The sequence below is a fragment of the Vanellus vanellus genome, assembly GCF_965231255.1.
Source record: "Vanellus vanellus genome assembly, chromosome: 1".
In the NCBI taxonomy this organism is placed as follows: Eukaryota; Metazoa; Chordata; class Aves; order Charadriiformes; family Charadriidae; genus Vanellus; species Vanellus vanellus.
Genome location: NC_138905.1, coordinates 137,166,244 through 137,183,641, shown reverse-complemented (window position 1 = coordinate 137,183,641; position 17,398 = coordinate 137,166,244). Strand labels below are relative to the sequence as shown.

The window sequence follows — 17,398 nt, the reverse complement described above, 5'->3', positions numbered from 1 at the left end:
AATTTGATTGTAAACATGCACAGAAAGTCTGGAAAAACATGAAGTGAAATCTAAGCTTTTAAACTCTTCAAATGGTGTTTCATAAAGGAATAGAGCAAAACCAGCAATATCACTCCAGGAACAAGCCAGTGCACTTTGCAGAGCAATAATAGGGTTCCTTGCTTGTGGTTTCAGGAGTAAGAGCTCTGTTTGCCTACCTCTGTGGTTGTATGCTGCTGAGCTCTGAGGAACCCCAAGCCCAACTCTGAGCTCTTTGGGCATTTTTACTTAGAAGTCAGCATTCCCTTGTTTATACGGATGGCACCAGTATCCTGACCACACTAAACTCAGATCCAGAGGTTCAATTCAGTGAATAGGGAGCACATGCAAGCCCTTTCATTTCACACATTTTAAAGATCAAAAAAGCACAGGCGGTGAAAGGACAGATCAAGTTTTCTTCTTCCTCTAGAAAGTGCTGCTGTTGTGCACATGCACTTCTGTCCTTACATGAGGGTGGAAGGATAGACGCGTACACCACAGGATGAGGGTATGTACCCACAGTGAGCGTGTTTCCTGTGCGCTGCATCACATTTCCGAGGATGCATCCGATTTCCACTCCTCCCCCTTTTCTGTCCTCACTCTGGGCTTTATTCGATGGCGTTATTTTTACATTAGAGGGAATTTAGATTGAAAATAACCATGTTATTCTGCATGACCCTTTGCTATGGCTGGATCCCAGTGTCAGAGCTCTGACATTATCAGGCTAATGACAAACAAACCTCCCAAAATTCCAACACTCCCAGGGCAAAGAGCTCCCTACTTCAGCACATGGTTGTAAGTGACCCAACAGACTCTACCCGTCTGATGAAGCTGGACTGAAATGTTCTGTCCTTCTCTGTTTGGCCTTCATTTCTGGCCACTAGTCAACCTTTGTTGCTGTAAATTTCCACCAACTCATTTAACTGACTCAATTTTTAAGCCCTACCTTGTCTGCTAAATTCAGTAAAACATTAAGAAGAATGGGGGCAGTAATTTTATTTTCAAAGTGAAAACATGGGCGAGACATAAGGAAGACACATCAAGGTGACCGAGGGCACCCTTACACTGTACAGTGGAGTATTGCACAGAGACCTCCAAACTATCACACAATAAATAAGCTGCAAAACAAGCAGCGATGTAATTGCATCAGAACCACACTGTTTGTGGGCTAATTAGGCTTGCTGAGAAGCACCACTTTAATGCTGTTACAATGTTTCCAAGACTCAAGATTGCTGGTCTTGTGGCTAAATCAAAACAAAAATCCATTTGCGTTAATGCAAAACTTGAAAAAATAGTGATTTTGGCAAAAATAACATTAAAAAAAAAGAAACAATGTTTAAGCTAGTCATTGTGGGCCCTTTTTTGTAATATACAATGCTAAACTCCTAAGTGGAGAGAAACAGCCCACAAATCCCTCTAATGCCTGCCATAGCACAGTCTTGGCACCTTTGCAGAAAAGACCAGTTCACTTTTCTTCTTTGCTTCACAGTGAGTAAATGTTTGAAATCAAGCTGTGTCTCCTACTCTAAGCAAAGGTGGAGACCCATTACATTCATCCTTTTCTACCAGTTCCAGTACTCAGGCAACTACTAGCCACAGAGAAAGACTGACACTGTGATGGTGATAAACAAATTCTTTGGAGAGTTTTTGGTTTCAACTCTTAATCCAGTACATATTTCAGAGGAACAGTTTCAAAGAACAGAAGAAACCACCCTGAATCCCCTGCAGGCTACGGCAAAACAAGCTCCACAGGAAAGAAAGGATCACGGTTCAAATTCCTCTCCCAAACCTGGCAAAGAAATAATTTAAGGAAAGGTGCTCTTTTTCCTTCCACTCTTCAAAATGAATACTCTGACCGCTGTGTTACAAGGGAGGGCTTCCAGGACTAGTACTAGGTCCTTTGAAAATTGTTTCTGAATTTATTTTAAACAAGTTTCATCAAATTCACCCCAAGACCACCATTAATCAGTCAAATGCCACTTCTAAAAGCTTGGTTTGTCCCCCTCAAACCTTTGTACAAATATATTACTACTTCCTCAGATTAAGCACCGTCAAACTGCTCAGTTTGGCCCTGCATCCTTGTCGTGTAATTAGGAGCAATGGCATTTCAATACTAAGAAATCCAACACTAAAAAGATAAGTAAACTTTTACTCCAAGCACTCAGCTAAAATTTCTAAACTGACAGTAATCAGAAAACCTTCAGGTGCAAGTAGTCATGAGCTTAAAAAAAAAAAAAGGTTTATATTACAAGTCTGCTCATTTCCGTGAGCTTCTCCCTGGGATTAAGGTGATGCATACATAGAAGCTGACAAAAGCTAGGGAAAACCTTCCAGCTGCAACATTCACTCATGCTGGATGTACCTGAACACGGTACATGGTAATTATTCGATTTCTCATCCATATGTTTATCAGGGCAAATATTACTTAACCAGAAATCTTTTGCATCAACAGAAATAGTTTATCTTGTTATATTTGGTTTGATATATTCATGGCTTGTCTCAGAGTACAGTAACACCAACAACATAATAAATCAACGATAAAATTTGATGGAGCCTAATCATATCTAACTGTTTCTGTTAACATGAAGACAATCACACACAGAGTGCAGACTGCTCCCAGCCTCTGTGTTTCCCAAGGGCTCCTCAGATGGTCACCAGGAATGAGACACGGGCTAAACTGGTGAACAGCAAAGTCCCAAATGCCTTCTCTCCTTAGAGTCCCCTGTCCTGGTCCCGTTGATGACTGGCAATGCACCTTTCTGGGGACCAACCTGTAATATCCCTGCTGTGTCAGAGGGTCCATGTCTTTCATCCACTCAACAGGCTCATAAGCGAGCATGAGGTCACAAGACTGCCTACCTATAAGGCACCTATAAGATGCTCCTTAACAGGTGAAATGCCTTTCCTTTAAGAAAGGGAGAGCTGGGGAACATCACCATTAACCTCCAGAGCTAACGCCAGGAAAACCTACCAGAATAGTGTAGCGTTACCTGGCTTGGGCACACAGACACATAACATACCCTTAAAATAAAATTGACCATAAAATAAACTTTTTTTTTTAAACTATGCTGAATACCTCTTATTAAGCCCCTTTCCCCAAATCAACATGGGTTTTTTAGTATTTATCTCAGTATCAAACACACCTTACTGCCGCTTACTGGACTTTTATTGCTGTTGTACCGTGCCACCTGCTGGCTTTCCTGAGAAAGACAGACTGGTGGGAGCTCAGAACCCACAGGGTGCTCCCCAGGCTAAAAGGGACCTCCAGAGTGCCTTCTGCCCAAATTCCTGTGGGAAAGGATGGCCCTGAATATGTCGGGCTGAGTCTCGACTATTTGCAGCAAAGGAGATTCCACCATGACTCTGGGCAACTTATTTCAATCTTTAATTGTTCTCACGGGGAAGTATTTTTTCCTTATACGCAGACAGAATTTCCCGAGGCAACTTGTCTGTTGCCTCTTGCCCTGTCATTGTGCATCTTTGTGACAGAGTGCCTCCATCTTCTCCAGAAAGACTTTTTAATATTTGATATTTAATATTTGATTAATTTAATATTTGAATAATGTAACATGTTCCCCTCAAGTCTTCTGTTCTCTAGGCTCAGGAAACCCAACTCCTTCAGTTCTTCTTTGTATGTCCAGTTCTTCAAAATGCTAACCATCCTGATGGCCCTCTCCGAATTATTCAATGTCTCTCTAACAATGTGGAAATGACAACTGGGCATGGTATACCGGGTGCGGCCTAACAAACGCTGTGTAGAGCAGCAAAACCACATACCTTGGTCTGCTGGCTATACTCTTGCTGACACAGCCCAGCACACTGTCAGCTCTCTTTGCTGCCAAGACCCACTGCTGGTCCATGCTTGTTAACGCCAACCAGGAGCCCCAGGGCCCTGGCCACAGAGTTGTGTCCCCACCAGCCAGCTGCCAGGCTGTAGGGCTGCTCGGGCTTATTCCAACACACAGGCCGCAGTCTACAGTCCTTGATGGCCCTAAAGTCTGTTGATGTCTCTGTGCGATGGTTCTTCCTTCCTGTGTACCTTCCTCTCCTCCTGGTTTGGTATACTCTACAATCTCGGAGAGGGCACATTTAGTCTCACTACCCGTGAGAGTAAGTGACAAGATGTGACTGTCACATGTGTACATACAACATGAATAATATCAGACCCTGCATTGACCCCTGTGATCTCCACATCTGCCTCTCTCGCTCAGTTCAGCTTTAAGCCATTAACTATCCCCCTTTCAGCTCTAGTTAGACAGTTTCCTACCAAATTTGCAGCCCACCGGCCCAGTTCATATCTTACCAGTTTGTCCACAAGGTTGTCAGGGTAGGCTGTGTCAAACACCCTTTGAAATAGCAAGGTTTGACACCCACGGCTCTCCCTGCTCCCGCTAAGCGAGTTGCTCTATCTCAGGAGGCAATGAGGTTGCTTATGCACTGTTTACCCTTGACAAATCTGACTTGGCTTGTCCCAACCACCTTCACATGCAGGCAAACAGCTTCCATGAGGACATGTCACATACTGTTCCCAGGGTGCACTCACTGGTCTGCAGTTTCCTGGTTCTGTGTTTTCACAGACAGGAATGTTACTTGTCCCCTGCGACCTTTCAAAAATGAGAGTGGCTTTGTCATGACATCAGCAAGCTCTCTTAGCACCCTCAAATACATCCCAGCAGATCCCACAAACTTTGTTGTATATATTTATCTCCAATTCCCACAGATGGTCCCCAGTCAATTCAATACAACGACTCTTGGTGTGCCATTTCAACCTTGCTCTTTGGCACAGAGCCAATCCTGGTGGCTACACACATATATAGGTCTCTCATGAACACCTTATTTAAAACCTGGGTAGAGCAATGCCAAGGCATTTTGTGGTTTGTTTTAATCTTCGTCTGCTGAAATCAAGCATATATGTGAAAATAATCAGTATTTATTGACAATAAAACTAGCTTCCAAGTTTGTGTAAAAAAAAATAAAGTGATCTGAAGGTGATCAAACAAAAGCCTTAAAAATTATGTTTGATTTTAGAGATTGGGAGATTGATTGGGAGACCTTATTATGGCGTACAAGTATCTAAAGGGTGGGTTGAAGGAGGATGGAGCCAGGCTCTTTTCAGTGGTTCCCAGTGACAGGATGAGGGGCAATGGGCACAAGTTAGAACACAGGAAGTTTGGTTCAAATACACAGAAAAACTTCTTTACGGTGGGGGTGACAGAGCACTGGCACAGGCTGCCCAGGGAGGTTGTGGAGTCCCCTTCCCTGGAGATTTTCAAGACCCGCCTGGATGCAGTCCTGAGTCATGTGCTCTAGGCAATCCTGCTTTAGCAGGGGAGTTGGACTAGATGATCTCTAGAGGTCCCTTCCAACTCTGAAAATTCAGTGATTCTGTGATTTTAATCTCATGGTCATTTGTTAGCTGACTGACATTTTGATTACTTGGCAGTGATATGAAAATATTATCAATATTATTTCATACCTTATGCATATATTACAAATATATATAATTTATATTTTTAGCTTTAATTGTTTAGGGAAGCAACCACTGCTTAAGAAATACTGCAAAACCTCAGCAAACTAAAGCCATCTTATCAGGGTAACAGACTGCATTTTACCTGTACTAAGACCATACTGCTTTCAGAGCAAGCTCAGGTCACAAAAACAGTTGAGCAGCACTCACACAATATGAGATTACTGGACTGCTTCCTTTAAGGGACATGGCCCTGCCTACTAAAGGTCTGTAGGGCAGGTCTGGCCCTCATCTGCAGCTTTGTCCCACCAGGTGCAGGGCTGGTGAGACCTTCAAACAAGAAAGTAGGTTTTCACATGGTCCAGCAAGATGTGCTGTTTGCATAATGTTAGCTAACAATCAAAAGGAGACACAGAATAGTCCAGTTTGAGAGAGGCCTTCAAGGGGTCATTGAATTCAACCTCCTACTCAAAGCATAGGTCCAGCTATGGGCAACTGCATCGCAACATGAACAAGTCAATTGCATTTTGTCAGCCCGTGGAGTAATAACCCATTTCAGATAGAATTCAGCTGGTATTTTATAAACAAGTAACTAATCCTAAACCAGAGTAAATGAAATGCATGTTTAAACACACTTCAGTGATAATATTTTAAGGGACTTGAGGCTAGACCCCACTAATATCCCTTGGATAAACAATGAATTATTGTGGCATGACCCCAATAAGTAGTTTTGATTTTATATCTTGCATACAAAAAGTTCTGACCCTCAGTAAATTTCAACTGAACAGAAAAAAGATTGAGGGAACAAGAGAGCTTCTGGGAGGAAAAGATAAGTTTGTCGTATGTAGTGAAATTAGACTGCTGCAACATGCCAAACCATAAGTATAATATTACTAAGACTTCATGTCTCGTGATGTGAGGAAAAATACACAATACCAAACAGGTCATTTTCACTGAAAAGCAGTGAAATGCAGGATAATTTAAACCACGATTTTAAATTAAGTTTTAAAATTAGAAGACAGAAAAGCCTAAGACTATTAGTACTGTTTTCCATGTGTACTTGAGTTGTTTCCTTCACTGGTTTCCATTACACCAGGATCAGGAAAGAGTTCCATCCTGTAGCCTAAATATGACTTGCTAAAATGAGTACCAAGAGGATGCATCATAAATATGTATATTTAAATACCATGGTTTAATGGAAATGTATTCATATTAAAATAAATTGCTTATCTCATTTCAACTTTTTATTCACCACTGGTGTTAGAGTCACCTTAATCATAAATTGTAAACAACAAGGTAGTGCTTTGCAACTGGTTTAATTAACTAAAATGTATTTCAAGTTTGGTGGATTGCAAAAAGGTCAGTTTATCAAAACATTCAAACTTAAAAATGTTATGGTTCACTGGCAAGACTAATATAATTTGTAAGTAACTAGGGATAGTTGGTTTTGCATGTCTACGTGCACCTTGGAAATTTTAGAATTAGTAGCTCTCATCCTCTACATCTACTTTACTTGGAAGAGAAAAGAAAATTTGTATTATTCCAAATCCTGGGTTCTTTCAGGTTGTTTCGGAACAGCTTAATGAGCTGAAATAGTTAACCTGAACTGAAAGAAAGGGTTCCCTCTGAACCTGCAGGGGAGAACAGCCTAGAAGGTTCAATTTGCTTCCTTTGCTTCCTTCATCCAGGGGAGGGACATGTGTCCACTTGGTTGGGAGTCAGGAGGTCCTTCTTGCCAGCATTTCTGAGCCAGGAGCCATGCTTCCAACGTGACTGTTTCCCCAGCCACCATAGCTTAATCACATTCTTCTCCAAGCTTGTCCTGTCACGTCTGCTGTCCCTTTCCCTTTTGCTTTCCAGCTGCTCACTCTGCTGAAGATAAAGGTTACTAAGAGGGAAAGAGCCAGAGTACCCTGCAGCTTGCATGCTGCGTTACAGCCTACCATTAGAAAATGCTTCTCAGTCACCATCACATCCAAACCACTTTGCCAGAGAAGGAAACAGAAAAATCAGCTAACGCTAGAGAAAGTGCCTCTTGCCTCCAGGATGTCCCAGCCCCTTTTGCTTGTTCCTTGCCGAGTGCAGTTCTGATAAACTGTCTCACAGCAGCCCTCTTTCTGAAAGACAGGATGGTTTCTAAGACTTTAATGATCTGTTGGGGGGAAAAAACTTTTATATTTGTCACTGTGTTGCAGAAAGCAAAGAAAATGCAAATATCCTCAGTACAAGCACAACTGTTGCGAAGACAGGGCAAAAATTTAAAGCATGGAAAAGGAATCAAAGATCCCTAGATCCTTCATGTCCCCTCAAATCATACGGAACAAGTGTTTACAGCTAATTTCATATGGCTTTTTATTTTCTTCCAGGGAGAAATTAGATTTCACAGTTGAAGGATTTGAGCTTCATCCAGCAAAGAGGGGGGGTACCCGACCTTGCAATTCTCTAGGTAGGCAGAAATTTGTACTCGTCCCAGGCCACTCTCTGCACTTTCTGCACCAAAGGATCATCCTTCAGCACAACTAAGGGGTTAGTGTGAGCATGTCCTGACTCAGCACAAAAGACTCTGCTCACAGAGGAAGGGCAGCCTGGGCAGTGAAAAGGCAGTGCAACACATTCTTCTTTAAAAAAAAAAAAAAAAGAGTTTGAGTATTTCATTTGGCATAATTTCAGCTGCTGTAATTTCTTTTCCACAAGCGGGAAAAGAAGAGCATTGTGCAGTGGATCTGGACAGGAAGTAGTTTCACTGTCAAGATTCCTTTTTTAGAGGTTGAAATTGCTTTCTATCTCAAGTTGTAATGCAAAGTCAAAATCTGGAAAACATTTTTTTAAACTTGAGCCAGAGCACTCCAGTAATGAAGTGCCTGATATATGCTGCAGTGTAAGCAGCTGCTTCCTCAAAGGCCGAACACACAGTATTCTGCCTCAGAGAAACTAAGGAATATAACAATTTTTATAGGCTTTTTTGTGTCTTATAGGTGTTTCTCTTAACCTATACCTTTTATGTTCTATTGCACCCCTAGAACAAGGTCATGTGCTTGCTACAGGCCCACAGACAACAAGGCAGAAGGCATGCTGTTAGAGCACAAGGTGATCCCTTATGTCATTTACTCTGCAAGGACACATCCAGAGACAGCAAGTGCCTAAATTCAACAGAATATTGTTTTCAGCTAATTACTTTAGAAAGATGACTATGTGATTTTTCCAATATCAAGAAAACAAAATTTTAACCATTATAAATACTTACAATTTTTTAAATAAATGTTTAATAAACCTCGTAAGGGTTTACTATTTATTTCATAATTTGTATTTGCTATATTTAGATTCATGGAATCATCTAGGTTGGAAGGGACCTCCAAGACCAATGAGTCCAACCATCAACCTAACACTCCCAAAACCACCACTAAACCATGTCCATAAGCACCAAGTCAACCTGTCTTTTAAATACCTCCAGGGATGAAGGTTCCTCCACTTCCCTGGGCATCCTATTCCAATGCTTGATCACCCTTTTGGTGAAAATTTTTTTCCTAATATCCATCCTAAACCTCCTCTGGTGCAACTTGAGGCCATTTCCTCTCGTCCCGTTACTTGGGGGAAGACACCAGCCCCCACCTCTCTACAACCTCCTTTCAGGTAGTTATAGAGAGCGAGGCCTCCCCTCAGCCTAATTTTCTCTTTCTATGTATAAAATATACATATATAATATATAAAATACAACTTATAGATTATATTATATATTACTGTATTTTTAATAGCCTCTCTTGACTGTTGCAAGGTACAGTTTATAGAACATAAGGCTCTAATATTTAAATGAAATTACATATCATGGTAAATCCTTTTGGGTCTACTCAATTCTTGGTGTGCACTCATAGCACAACTCCACAAGTAGTAATGGAAGCACTTGGCCTTTTTTCTAAGCCACACTAAGTCTACACTGCAGTCAAGTCACTCCGGCTTCAGCTGATATTCTCTGGGCTCTCAGTGGTCACTGTTAGAGCCAATGTGGATTAGGTCTCACAAGAGCAATGTTATCAGCTCTGGGAATTCAGGTAATCGTTCAGAATAATTAAAGCAGCAGTTACTTAAGAAGTTTTGTAAAGATCACACGGTGACAACCCGAGAAAGAGGACCTGCGAAAAATGCTTTAAAATAAAGTAGCTGAAATTCCATCTCACTCATCCTTATTTCTGGCCTCCAGAATCCCCATGAGCTCTGTGAACTTCAATGGGTTGTAGCTAAAGATTGGATGTTTCCCAGCATAAGGAGACAAAAGCACGTGCCGTTACAGAAAGCAGGAGTTCTTACTGCTCCACTGTGGGAATGACTAGGTTTTTAGGTCTTCTATCGCACCCTATCATTTCATTGCAGACAGTTTCTCTAAGCTACGCTGAACTAACCGCTAACTTCGCACGAGTTATTCCTACAGTCAGTCAGAGCAAGTGCCTACCCTGTGACGCCTGAAAAATCTGCTAAAGTGGGGTGGGCACTCCTTTCCTCCACACGAGAGCAGACATTTCAACGGAAAGATTTCAGCCCCAAATCCTTCAGACGTCTTATGCCATGGCAAGATTGGTTTTAAACTGACTCACCGGTGGCACTAATATGCACTGCTCTGTCCAAAAGGGAGTTGGTGGAAGGTGTAGGTAGGCATCCTGTCCGCAGGGAGGGTAGCCAGATATCCATGGTGGAGTAAAGCCTCCCTTTTCCTCTTCAGACTGTTCCTACTAGATACCTGTTGCTTTCTGGTTTGGGGTAGAATTCAGCGGATAGAACAAGTGGGTGTGATGAGCGTCATGCAAATATTCTCTTTCTGCTGGGCTCTATCTGGTGAATAGGGACATAACAAAGTGGGTAGCTTAGCACAACACTTCCCTTTGGACCTCCAGAGCATACACGCAAAGGACGTGACGTGCTTTCTTCACACTTGGGTAAGATAACCTGAAATCATACTAAACTTGTAGAAATATGACGGAACCTTTTTAGCATTTTCTACTGTACGATTACCAAGGCTAAGAAAAAACGCACAAATAGAAGTATATATGTATATATGTGTAGTACAAGAACATTTCTACTTTTTGATCTTTTCCACGTGTCATTTTCCCGTAGAAGTGCATTTGTTTCAGTTGGAAGAAAGAAATGGGAAATTTCCAGTTCAGGGAATACCCTTGTCAGCACCAGATATGTTTTTCTGGTCTGTAAACAGAAGGGTTTTCTTTTTCGTTGTCATTCTCTTTGCTGCTGTAATGCCTTCCCTGTTATGCTGCAGGTGTAATACATTTGTACATAAAGCAGACTGTGCTCTCTGCCAGAAAGCGTGCAGGGCTTTAAAAGGAGAGATACTCAGACAATAAAGTAACAGAGACACCTTGTTTAGAACTGCGATATATATGTAGTTTAATTTTTATGTACTATAATTGTTTTTACTGAGTGAATAAGGTAAACAACCTCATTTTTTAAGCAGTATTAAACACGTTTTGTAACCATATATTACTATAATATTTTTTAAAAAATATAGAGGACAAAGACTTTTAATATATTAATTATTACTGTTTCTATAGCTGGTGTTATGTTTATTAATAGTAGTAATAAAAGTAGCTATGATGTTCTTTTAGGGAAATATAATGGAGAAGAAAACAATTCTAGAAGAACTTCTTTTAAAGAAGTCACAGCAGAAGAAAAAAATATCACCAATTAATTACAAGAAAAGGTTGTTTGTTCTGACGAAAGCAACGCTTTCTTATTATGAATATGACAAAGGGGTAAGAAATAATTTTTTTTAAGTAAACTGTTCTAATGTTTTCCAGTGTCATCTTAATCCTCTGGTTTTCTTTTGTGCAACCGGATTAGACAGCATGTGTTAGAACAGCAGGTGTACTTTGTTTTGAATAGAATTGTAGGCTATAGTTTTGGCTCGAGGAAAACACTTAGCCACGGGCTTAAGGGTGTCTCTCTTCAGCACAACTCTTACAGTCGTGCTTACCATTAAGCATCTGTTTGTGTCCTTCCAAAGAGAACTTAAGCAAGTAATTAACATTGGCATATGTTTACACATTGCCTTGAATAGGGAAGTTTTCCTTGTTCAGGCTTCCCTCTGAACTGATGTAAATAACTGGCTTCAGAAGTTACTTGTATGAGGCATAATTAGTTCGTAATCTCACCCCTGAGCTGCACAAAGCAGACGGTTAAACTATCCTGGTTTCCTAAGGAGTGACTGTATATCACAAAAGTGTGGCTTTTCACTCAGCATATCTCGTCAGGAATGCAAATGTATGTCCCAGGCAACTTATTTTAAAGTTTTTGTTCCTTTTAATACATTTGGACTGCTCCCGTGAGTTACATCCCATAAGGAAATTGCAGGGCTTAGTGAGAACAAGCTCCATTACCTTAACAAAATTATGAATGCCACAGGTGATAGGCTTCTGGTTTTCACTTAAGGTGTTTTCCTCTTAATTCCTCTTAATTCTTCTTTTCCTCCTGGTCCTCACTTTCTGCCTTGTACTCCTGCAGTTGCAGCAGATATTTTCTCAGATATAGGGCTGTGTCCTGTAATTCTTGTAACTGACTTAAAAAGGAACTTGATCGATATATTAGATGCAGGTAGGGTACCAAGGAAGTTTTTTACTACCTTTCTTGTAAAGTTTAACAAATCCTAAGCTATGGCTTATCCAGCTTTAAACATGAAATTGCACAAAATACTCAAACTAAACTACTTTATATTTTGTTAACATTAGTTTACAGTCTGCTGTGTTTTTTCCCTCTTAGAAAAAAGGAAGCAAAAGGGGGTCAATTGAGATTGAGAAAATCCGATGTGTTGAGACAGTGAATCTTGAGGAATCAACACCTCCTGCGAGACAATATCCTTTTCAGGTTAGCTATGAAATCTGTTTCAGTTACATTTCATGTGAAATTTTCCAGTCATTGTAAAGGTACACTGATCATTCCTATCCTGAGTAGTGATACGTGATACTGCTGAGTGCTATGGATATTTACAGCAAAGAGAATATCAGTCCCTATTACTGAAGTTGTGACTTTGCTGAAAAGTTTTTCATTGACTGTGACAGAATTTAGGTCAAGCCTTGTTTCTTTTATGTTGAAAGGTCTATCAGATATTTGCTTTAATAGGTTCTGGAATATATAGATCACAACACTATGTGATTATCACTTATTTTAAGGAAGAATTAAGCACTTAAAAATTCTTATTTTAGTTGTCACTGTCTCTTTCCAATTTTTTTTTGCCTCAATACCAAGTGCAGGATTTGACCCCTGACTGCCTGATTACCATTCAAATGTGCCATAGTCAGGAAATCCAAGGCTATCCTTTGTGAATGTATCAGAAGATGCAGCTGCACTAAGCGCTAGCGCTACAGATGTTCAATAATTGAATGTGATGAGAAGAACATAAATTCAGATTTGCTGCGTTTCATCTGTTTCAGTTGCCCAGCTCAGGTTCCTCCTAGAGCCTCCATCAGTCTCAATTCTATGGGCAGTGGGAGATGCAGATGTGAGAAGTGGCTACAGTTCCCCCTCTGGAGTGCCTCTGCCAAACAGTGCAACCACAAGCAGCAGGCTGCTAGGGTGAACAACAGAGCTGCTGAATAGTGCATTAATTCATGACCCTGCAATAATTGCCATGCCCAAGGGCAACCTCATGAGAGACAATTAATATTTCACTGCCTGGTTGATCCTAGGAGTCATTCCGGTCTTTCTTTCCCTTCTCCCTCCCCCAGTTTTGTGGCACTGAATGACACATTTATGTTAAATCACTGTATTTATGTCAGGAGAGCATAATTCAGTTAAGTGAGGAAAAAAAGAGTATGCTGTCTTTACAGGATGGAAGACTGTTCCAGGAAATGGTATCTCTAAAGAGGGCTTTAGGGTCATGATAGCTGAACATAAATTCCCAGTGTGATGCTATGGCTAAAGGAGCAAATGGCATCCTTGGACACAGAAGCAGGCATATATTGAGTAAAAGCACTCAATATGTTTTGACACTGCTGTGATCGCCAGAAGAATATTGTGTCTAGTTCTGGTGACTGTAATTGAAGAAAGATGTTGTAAACTGAAGAGAGGTCAAAGGAGAGACTTGACAATGACTAATAGATTGGACGGATAACATGTTAAAGAGAAAAGCTCACAGGACTCCAGCATTTAACTAAATAAAGAGACAGGAAGCAAATTGATCAGTCGTGTATACTTACCAGTGGGAGTACACATTTAATAACAAGGGCTCTTCAGTCTCATAAACAAAAACAATTAAGTGGCATTTGAAATTCAATGCAGATAACTGAAAGGAAACATACACAGGGAAATGAAACCCTGACAACACAGACACGCACGTACACAGTCTGCTCGGTACTAAACATCATCAAAAAACAAAGTAGATGTTAGTAATTTTTAAGTAGGCATCAAACGAAGCTAGCAGAAGATAGCCTGAAAACAAGCAAGGAAGCTGACTGTTCATATTATGTAGCTAAGCTGAAGGACTACTTTATGCAGGACGTGGTAGTTATTTGCTTAAAAAGGCAACAGAACTAATTCACAGAAGAAAAATACCTCTCAAAGGGTAGTAAGTATAAATGCATCACCTTTGGATCAGGATTCCTTGATGACTGTACAGTTGCCCTGAGCATATATTCTGCCTCAGTATTGTAACTGGATGCTGTCAGAGACAGGTTCCTGGCCTTGGTAAGCATTCGGTCTGGCCTTGTGTAACAACAGCCAAAAGCTGGACGATAAGTCTGAAAAAAATGAAGTGGAAAGAAAGAGTTTACATGTGGGTGATAAGATCTTTTGTACATAGAAGATGGGTGTATCTAGAAATATTCTATGCTGTCCTTTGTTTCTGCAACTGTGCCTTAGGATGCAAATCACTTTTGTTACGGCAGTACATATTCATATGAGTCTCCTCAAAACCAAAAGAGAAGTGTGCCAGAAATGGAAAAGCAGACAAATACCCCTTGAGAACTACAAGGGCATTGCCAGGGCATGCAGAGATACAGTTAGAAAAGCTCAGCTCGAATTGAAATTGGCCAGAGATGTCAAAAACTACAAGAAAGGGTTCTTCAGGTACATAAACAACAAGCAGAAACAGAAGGAAAATATTGGCTTGCTGTTAAAGAGCAGAGGTGAATTAGTCACCAACAATGCAGAAGAGGTAGAGGTTCTCAACACTGTCTTCACCTCTGTCTTTACCAGCACTGTTGGGCCCCAGGTCTTGGGAACAAAAATCCAAGTTGATTCAAACACAGAACCTCCATCAGTGAAGGAAGAGTTGGTATGTGAACTATTGCAGGAGCTTGACCCCTACATATCGATGGGCCCTGACTTTATCCACCCTGGCTGATGTTGTTGCAAAGCTGCTGTCCGTAATCTCTGAGAAGTTGTGGAGATCAGGGGATGTCCCAGAAGACTGTAAGAAGGCTAATGTCAGCCCCATCTACAAGAAGGGCTTAAAGGAGGATCCAGGAAATTATAGGCCCCTCAGTCTTACTTCAGCCCCTGGGGGCTATCACAAGTCAAATGAAGCACATGACTGGGAAAAGCCAGCACGGATTCACCAAGGGCAAATTCCTGCTTTACAAAGCTGATTGCCTTCTAGGACAAAGTAACCTCTGTTGATGTGGGGTGAGCAGTGGACATTGTCCACCTGGATTTCTCCAAGGCTTTTGGTACAGTTTCCCACAGCCTCCTCCTAGAGAAACTGATGCATTATGGTCTAGACAAGTGGTCTGTGCAGTGGGTGGGGAACTGGCTGGCAGGCCGCACCCAGAGGGTGGTGGTAAATAGCTCCTTTTCAGACTGACAACCTGTCACATATGGGGTCCCCCAGGGATCGATATTGGCCCAACATGGTTTAATATCTTCATAAGTGGTCTGGATGATGGGATACCTTGACGAAGTTCACTGATGACATCAAACTAAGCGGGGAAGTGGACACTTTGGAAGGGAGAACCACCCTGCAGGAAGACCTGGATAGGCTGGAAGAGCAGGCTACCAAGAACCTTATGACATTCAGCAAGGAAAAGTCTAAGGTCTTGCCCCTGGGAAAACATAATCCAGGAGTGCAGTACAGACTGGGATCTACCTGACCAGCGAGCAGCTCTGTAGAGAGGGAGCTAGAAGTCCTGCTGGACAAGAAGCTTAGTAGGAGCGAATAGTGTGCTGCTGCAGCAAAGAAAGCCAATAGGATGCTGGATTGCATCTACAAGGGCATCGCCAGCAGAGATAAAGAAGTCATTATCCCACTAAGGACTTGTCAAGCCACAGCTGTAATACTGTTTTCAGTTTTGGTTCCCACTATTCAAAAAAGATGTGGACAGGCTGGAGAGGATCCAGAGAAAGGCCATCAAGATGATGAAAGGATTGGGAAGCCTGCCATATGAGGAAAGGCTGAGAGAACTGGGTTTGTTCAGCCTTGAGAAAAGAAGCCTTAGGGGAGATCTTATCACCAAGTTCCAGTATTTAAAGGGTGGCTACAAAGAAGATGGAGATTCCTTTTTTACAAGGAGTCACATGGAAAAGACGAGGAGCAATGGGTACAAGTTAGTCCTGGAGAGATTCCAATTGGACACTGTCATGGCCACTGAAATGGATAACAGATGCTCTCTTTTACTTCTCTCCTCTTTGGATTTTTGCCCTTTCACACTGAGAACAATTAGCCATTGGAACAATCTCCCCAGGGGAGCAGTGGATTCCCCAACATTGGACACTTTTAAGATTCAGCTGAACAGGGTGCTGGGCCATCTTGTCTAGACCGTGTTTTTGCCAAGAAAGGTTGGACCAGATGATCCTTGAGGTCTCTTCCAACCTGGTATTCTATGATTCTATTTATATGAAATATACTTACATGAAATATGAAGTATTTATATGAAATGGCAATAATATAAGTGACCTCTGAGAAATGTTACTAAGTTATGGGAGTTTGATGTGGGTCCACAAAGCCTATTTTTTCCATTCCTGACCCTTTCCCCCTTCCCCTTTTGCATAGCAACATGCTTTCAGGCAGTACACTCTCACCATGGTGGCTTTCCCAACCTCTTCCAGATTGTGTACAAGGGTGGCCTTCTCTACGTCTATGCAGCTAATGAAGAGAGCCGGGAGCGGTGGCTTGCAGCTTTGCATAGAGGTAACACTATTCCTTTGTGTACCAAAATATTCAAATAACATGGGGAGAGATAGGAAAATGCTCCTGCCTCATCATTTTGTGCAATACTTTGTCACCTGTTTTCAGCCTCGTTCGTTCTTCAGCACCAACTGGTTGAAATGCATGGCATTTTCAAGAATGGATTAGAAATTTTCAAGGCTGAAAGTCTCAGTGAGAAATAAGCCAAAATAAAGCCTATTTTGGTATTTTCCATGGGCTTTTTTAAATTTTTATCATATGCTAAGCCTTTACCGATGCAGGTTAATAGAGCACAAACATTCCTGATGTGGCTAGTACAGTGCTTACCTACTGGAAACCCATTTTGACAACCAATACTGCTAGTACTTTTTCTTTTGTATTTTCTTCCTTTTTTTCAAGGACATCCCTATTGTTTTCAGTGAAGCATAGAGGAATATAGTACAGAGATAAAAATGGGTCCAGGATACCTGTCTAGAGCTAGAAGTCAGTAAGCACTCCGGGGCCTGGGGCAGCAGACCTATGGATCATAAGGAACATTCCCATCTTGCAGCCTTTCATGTTCTCTTTGGTTTCTCTGTGCTTTCCAGAAATTAAAGACAATTCTGATTTACTAAACAAGTATCATAAAGGATTCTTCATCAGCGGGAAGTTTCTCTGTTGCAACCAGACCTGTAAAGCAGCCCCTGGATGTACAATTTGGGAGAAACGTAATGTGTTCTTTTATTTGTTTTATCAGTCTCATTGATGTTTATCAGAATATTGCCAAATCACATGGACATATAAGGCAGTGTAAT

At 41.3% G+C, this 17,398-nt stretch overlaps 1 protein-coding gene across 1 annotated transcript in view; it reads left to right on the top strand.

Annotated features, from left to right (window-relative positions):
• Positions 1–11,103: 11,103 nt before the first annotated feature.
• The window catches only part of BMX (BMX non-receptor tyrosine kinase), a gene marked incomplete at both ends in the record, with an annotated part of 28,875 nt that continues 22,580 nt past the window's right edge, over positions 11,104–17,398 (top strand). The window contains 4 exons of the mRNA XM_082480418.1: positions 11,104–11,241; positions 12,245–12,349; positions 16,526–16,607; positions 17,192–17,311. Of these exons, the coding sequence (XP_082336544.1) occupies positions 11,104–11,241; positions 12,245–12,349; positions 16,526–16,607; positions 17,192–17,311 (445 nt within the window). The remainder of the gene's footprint in view (positions 11,242–12,244; positions 12,350–16,525; positions 16,608–17,191; positions 17,312–17,398) is intronic.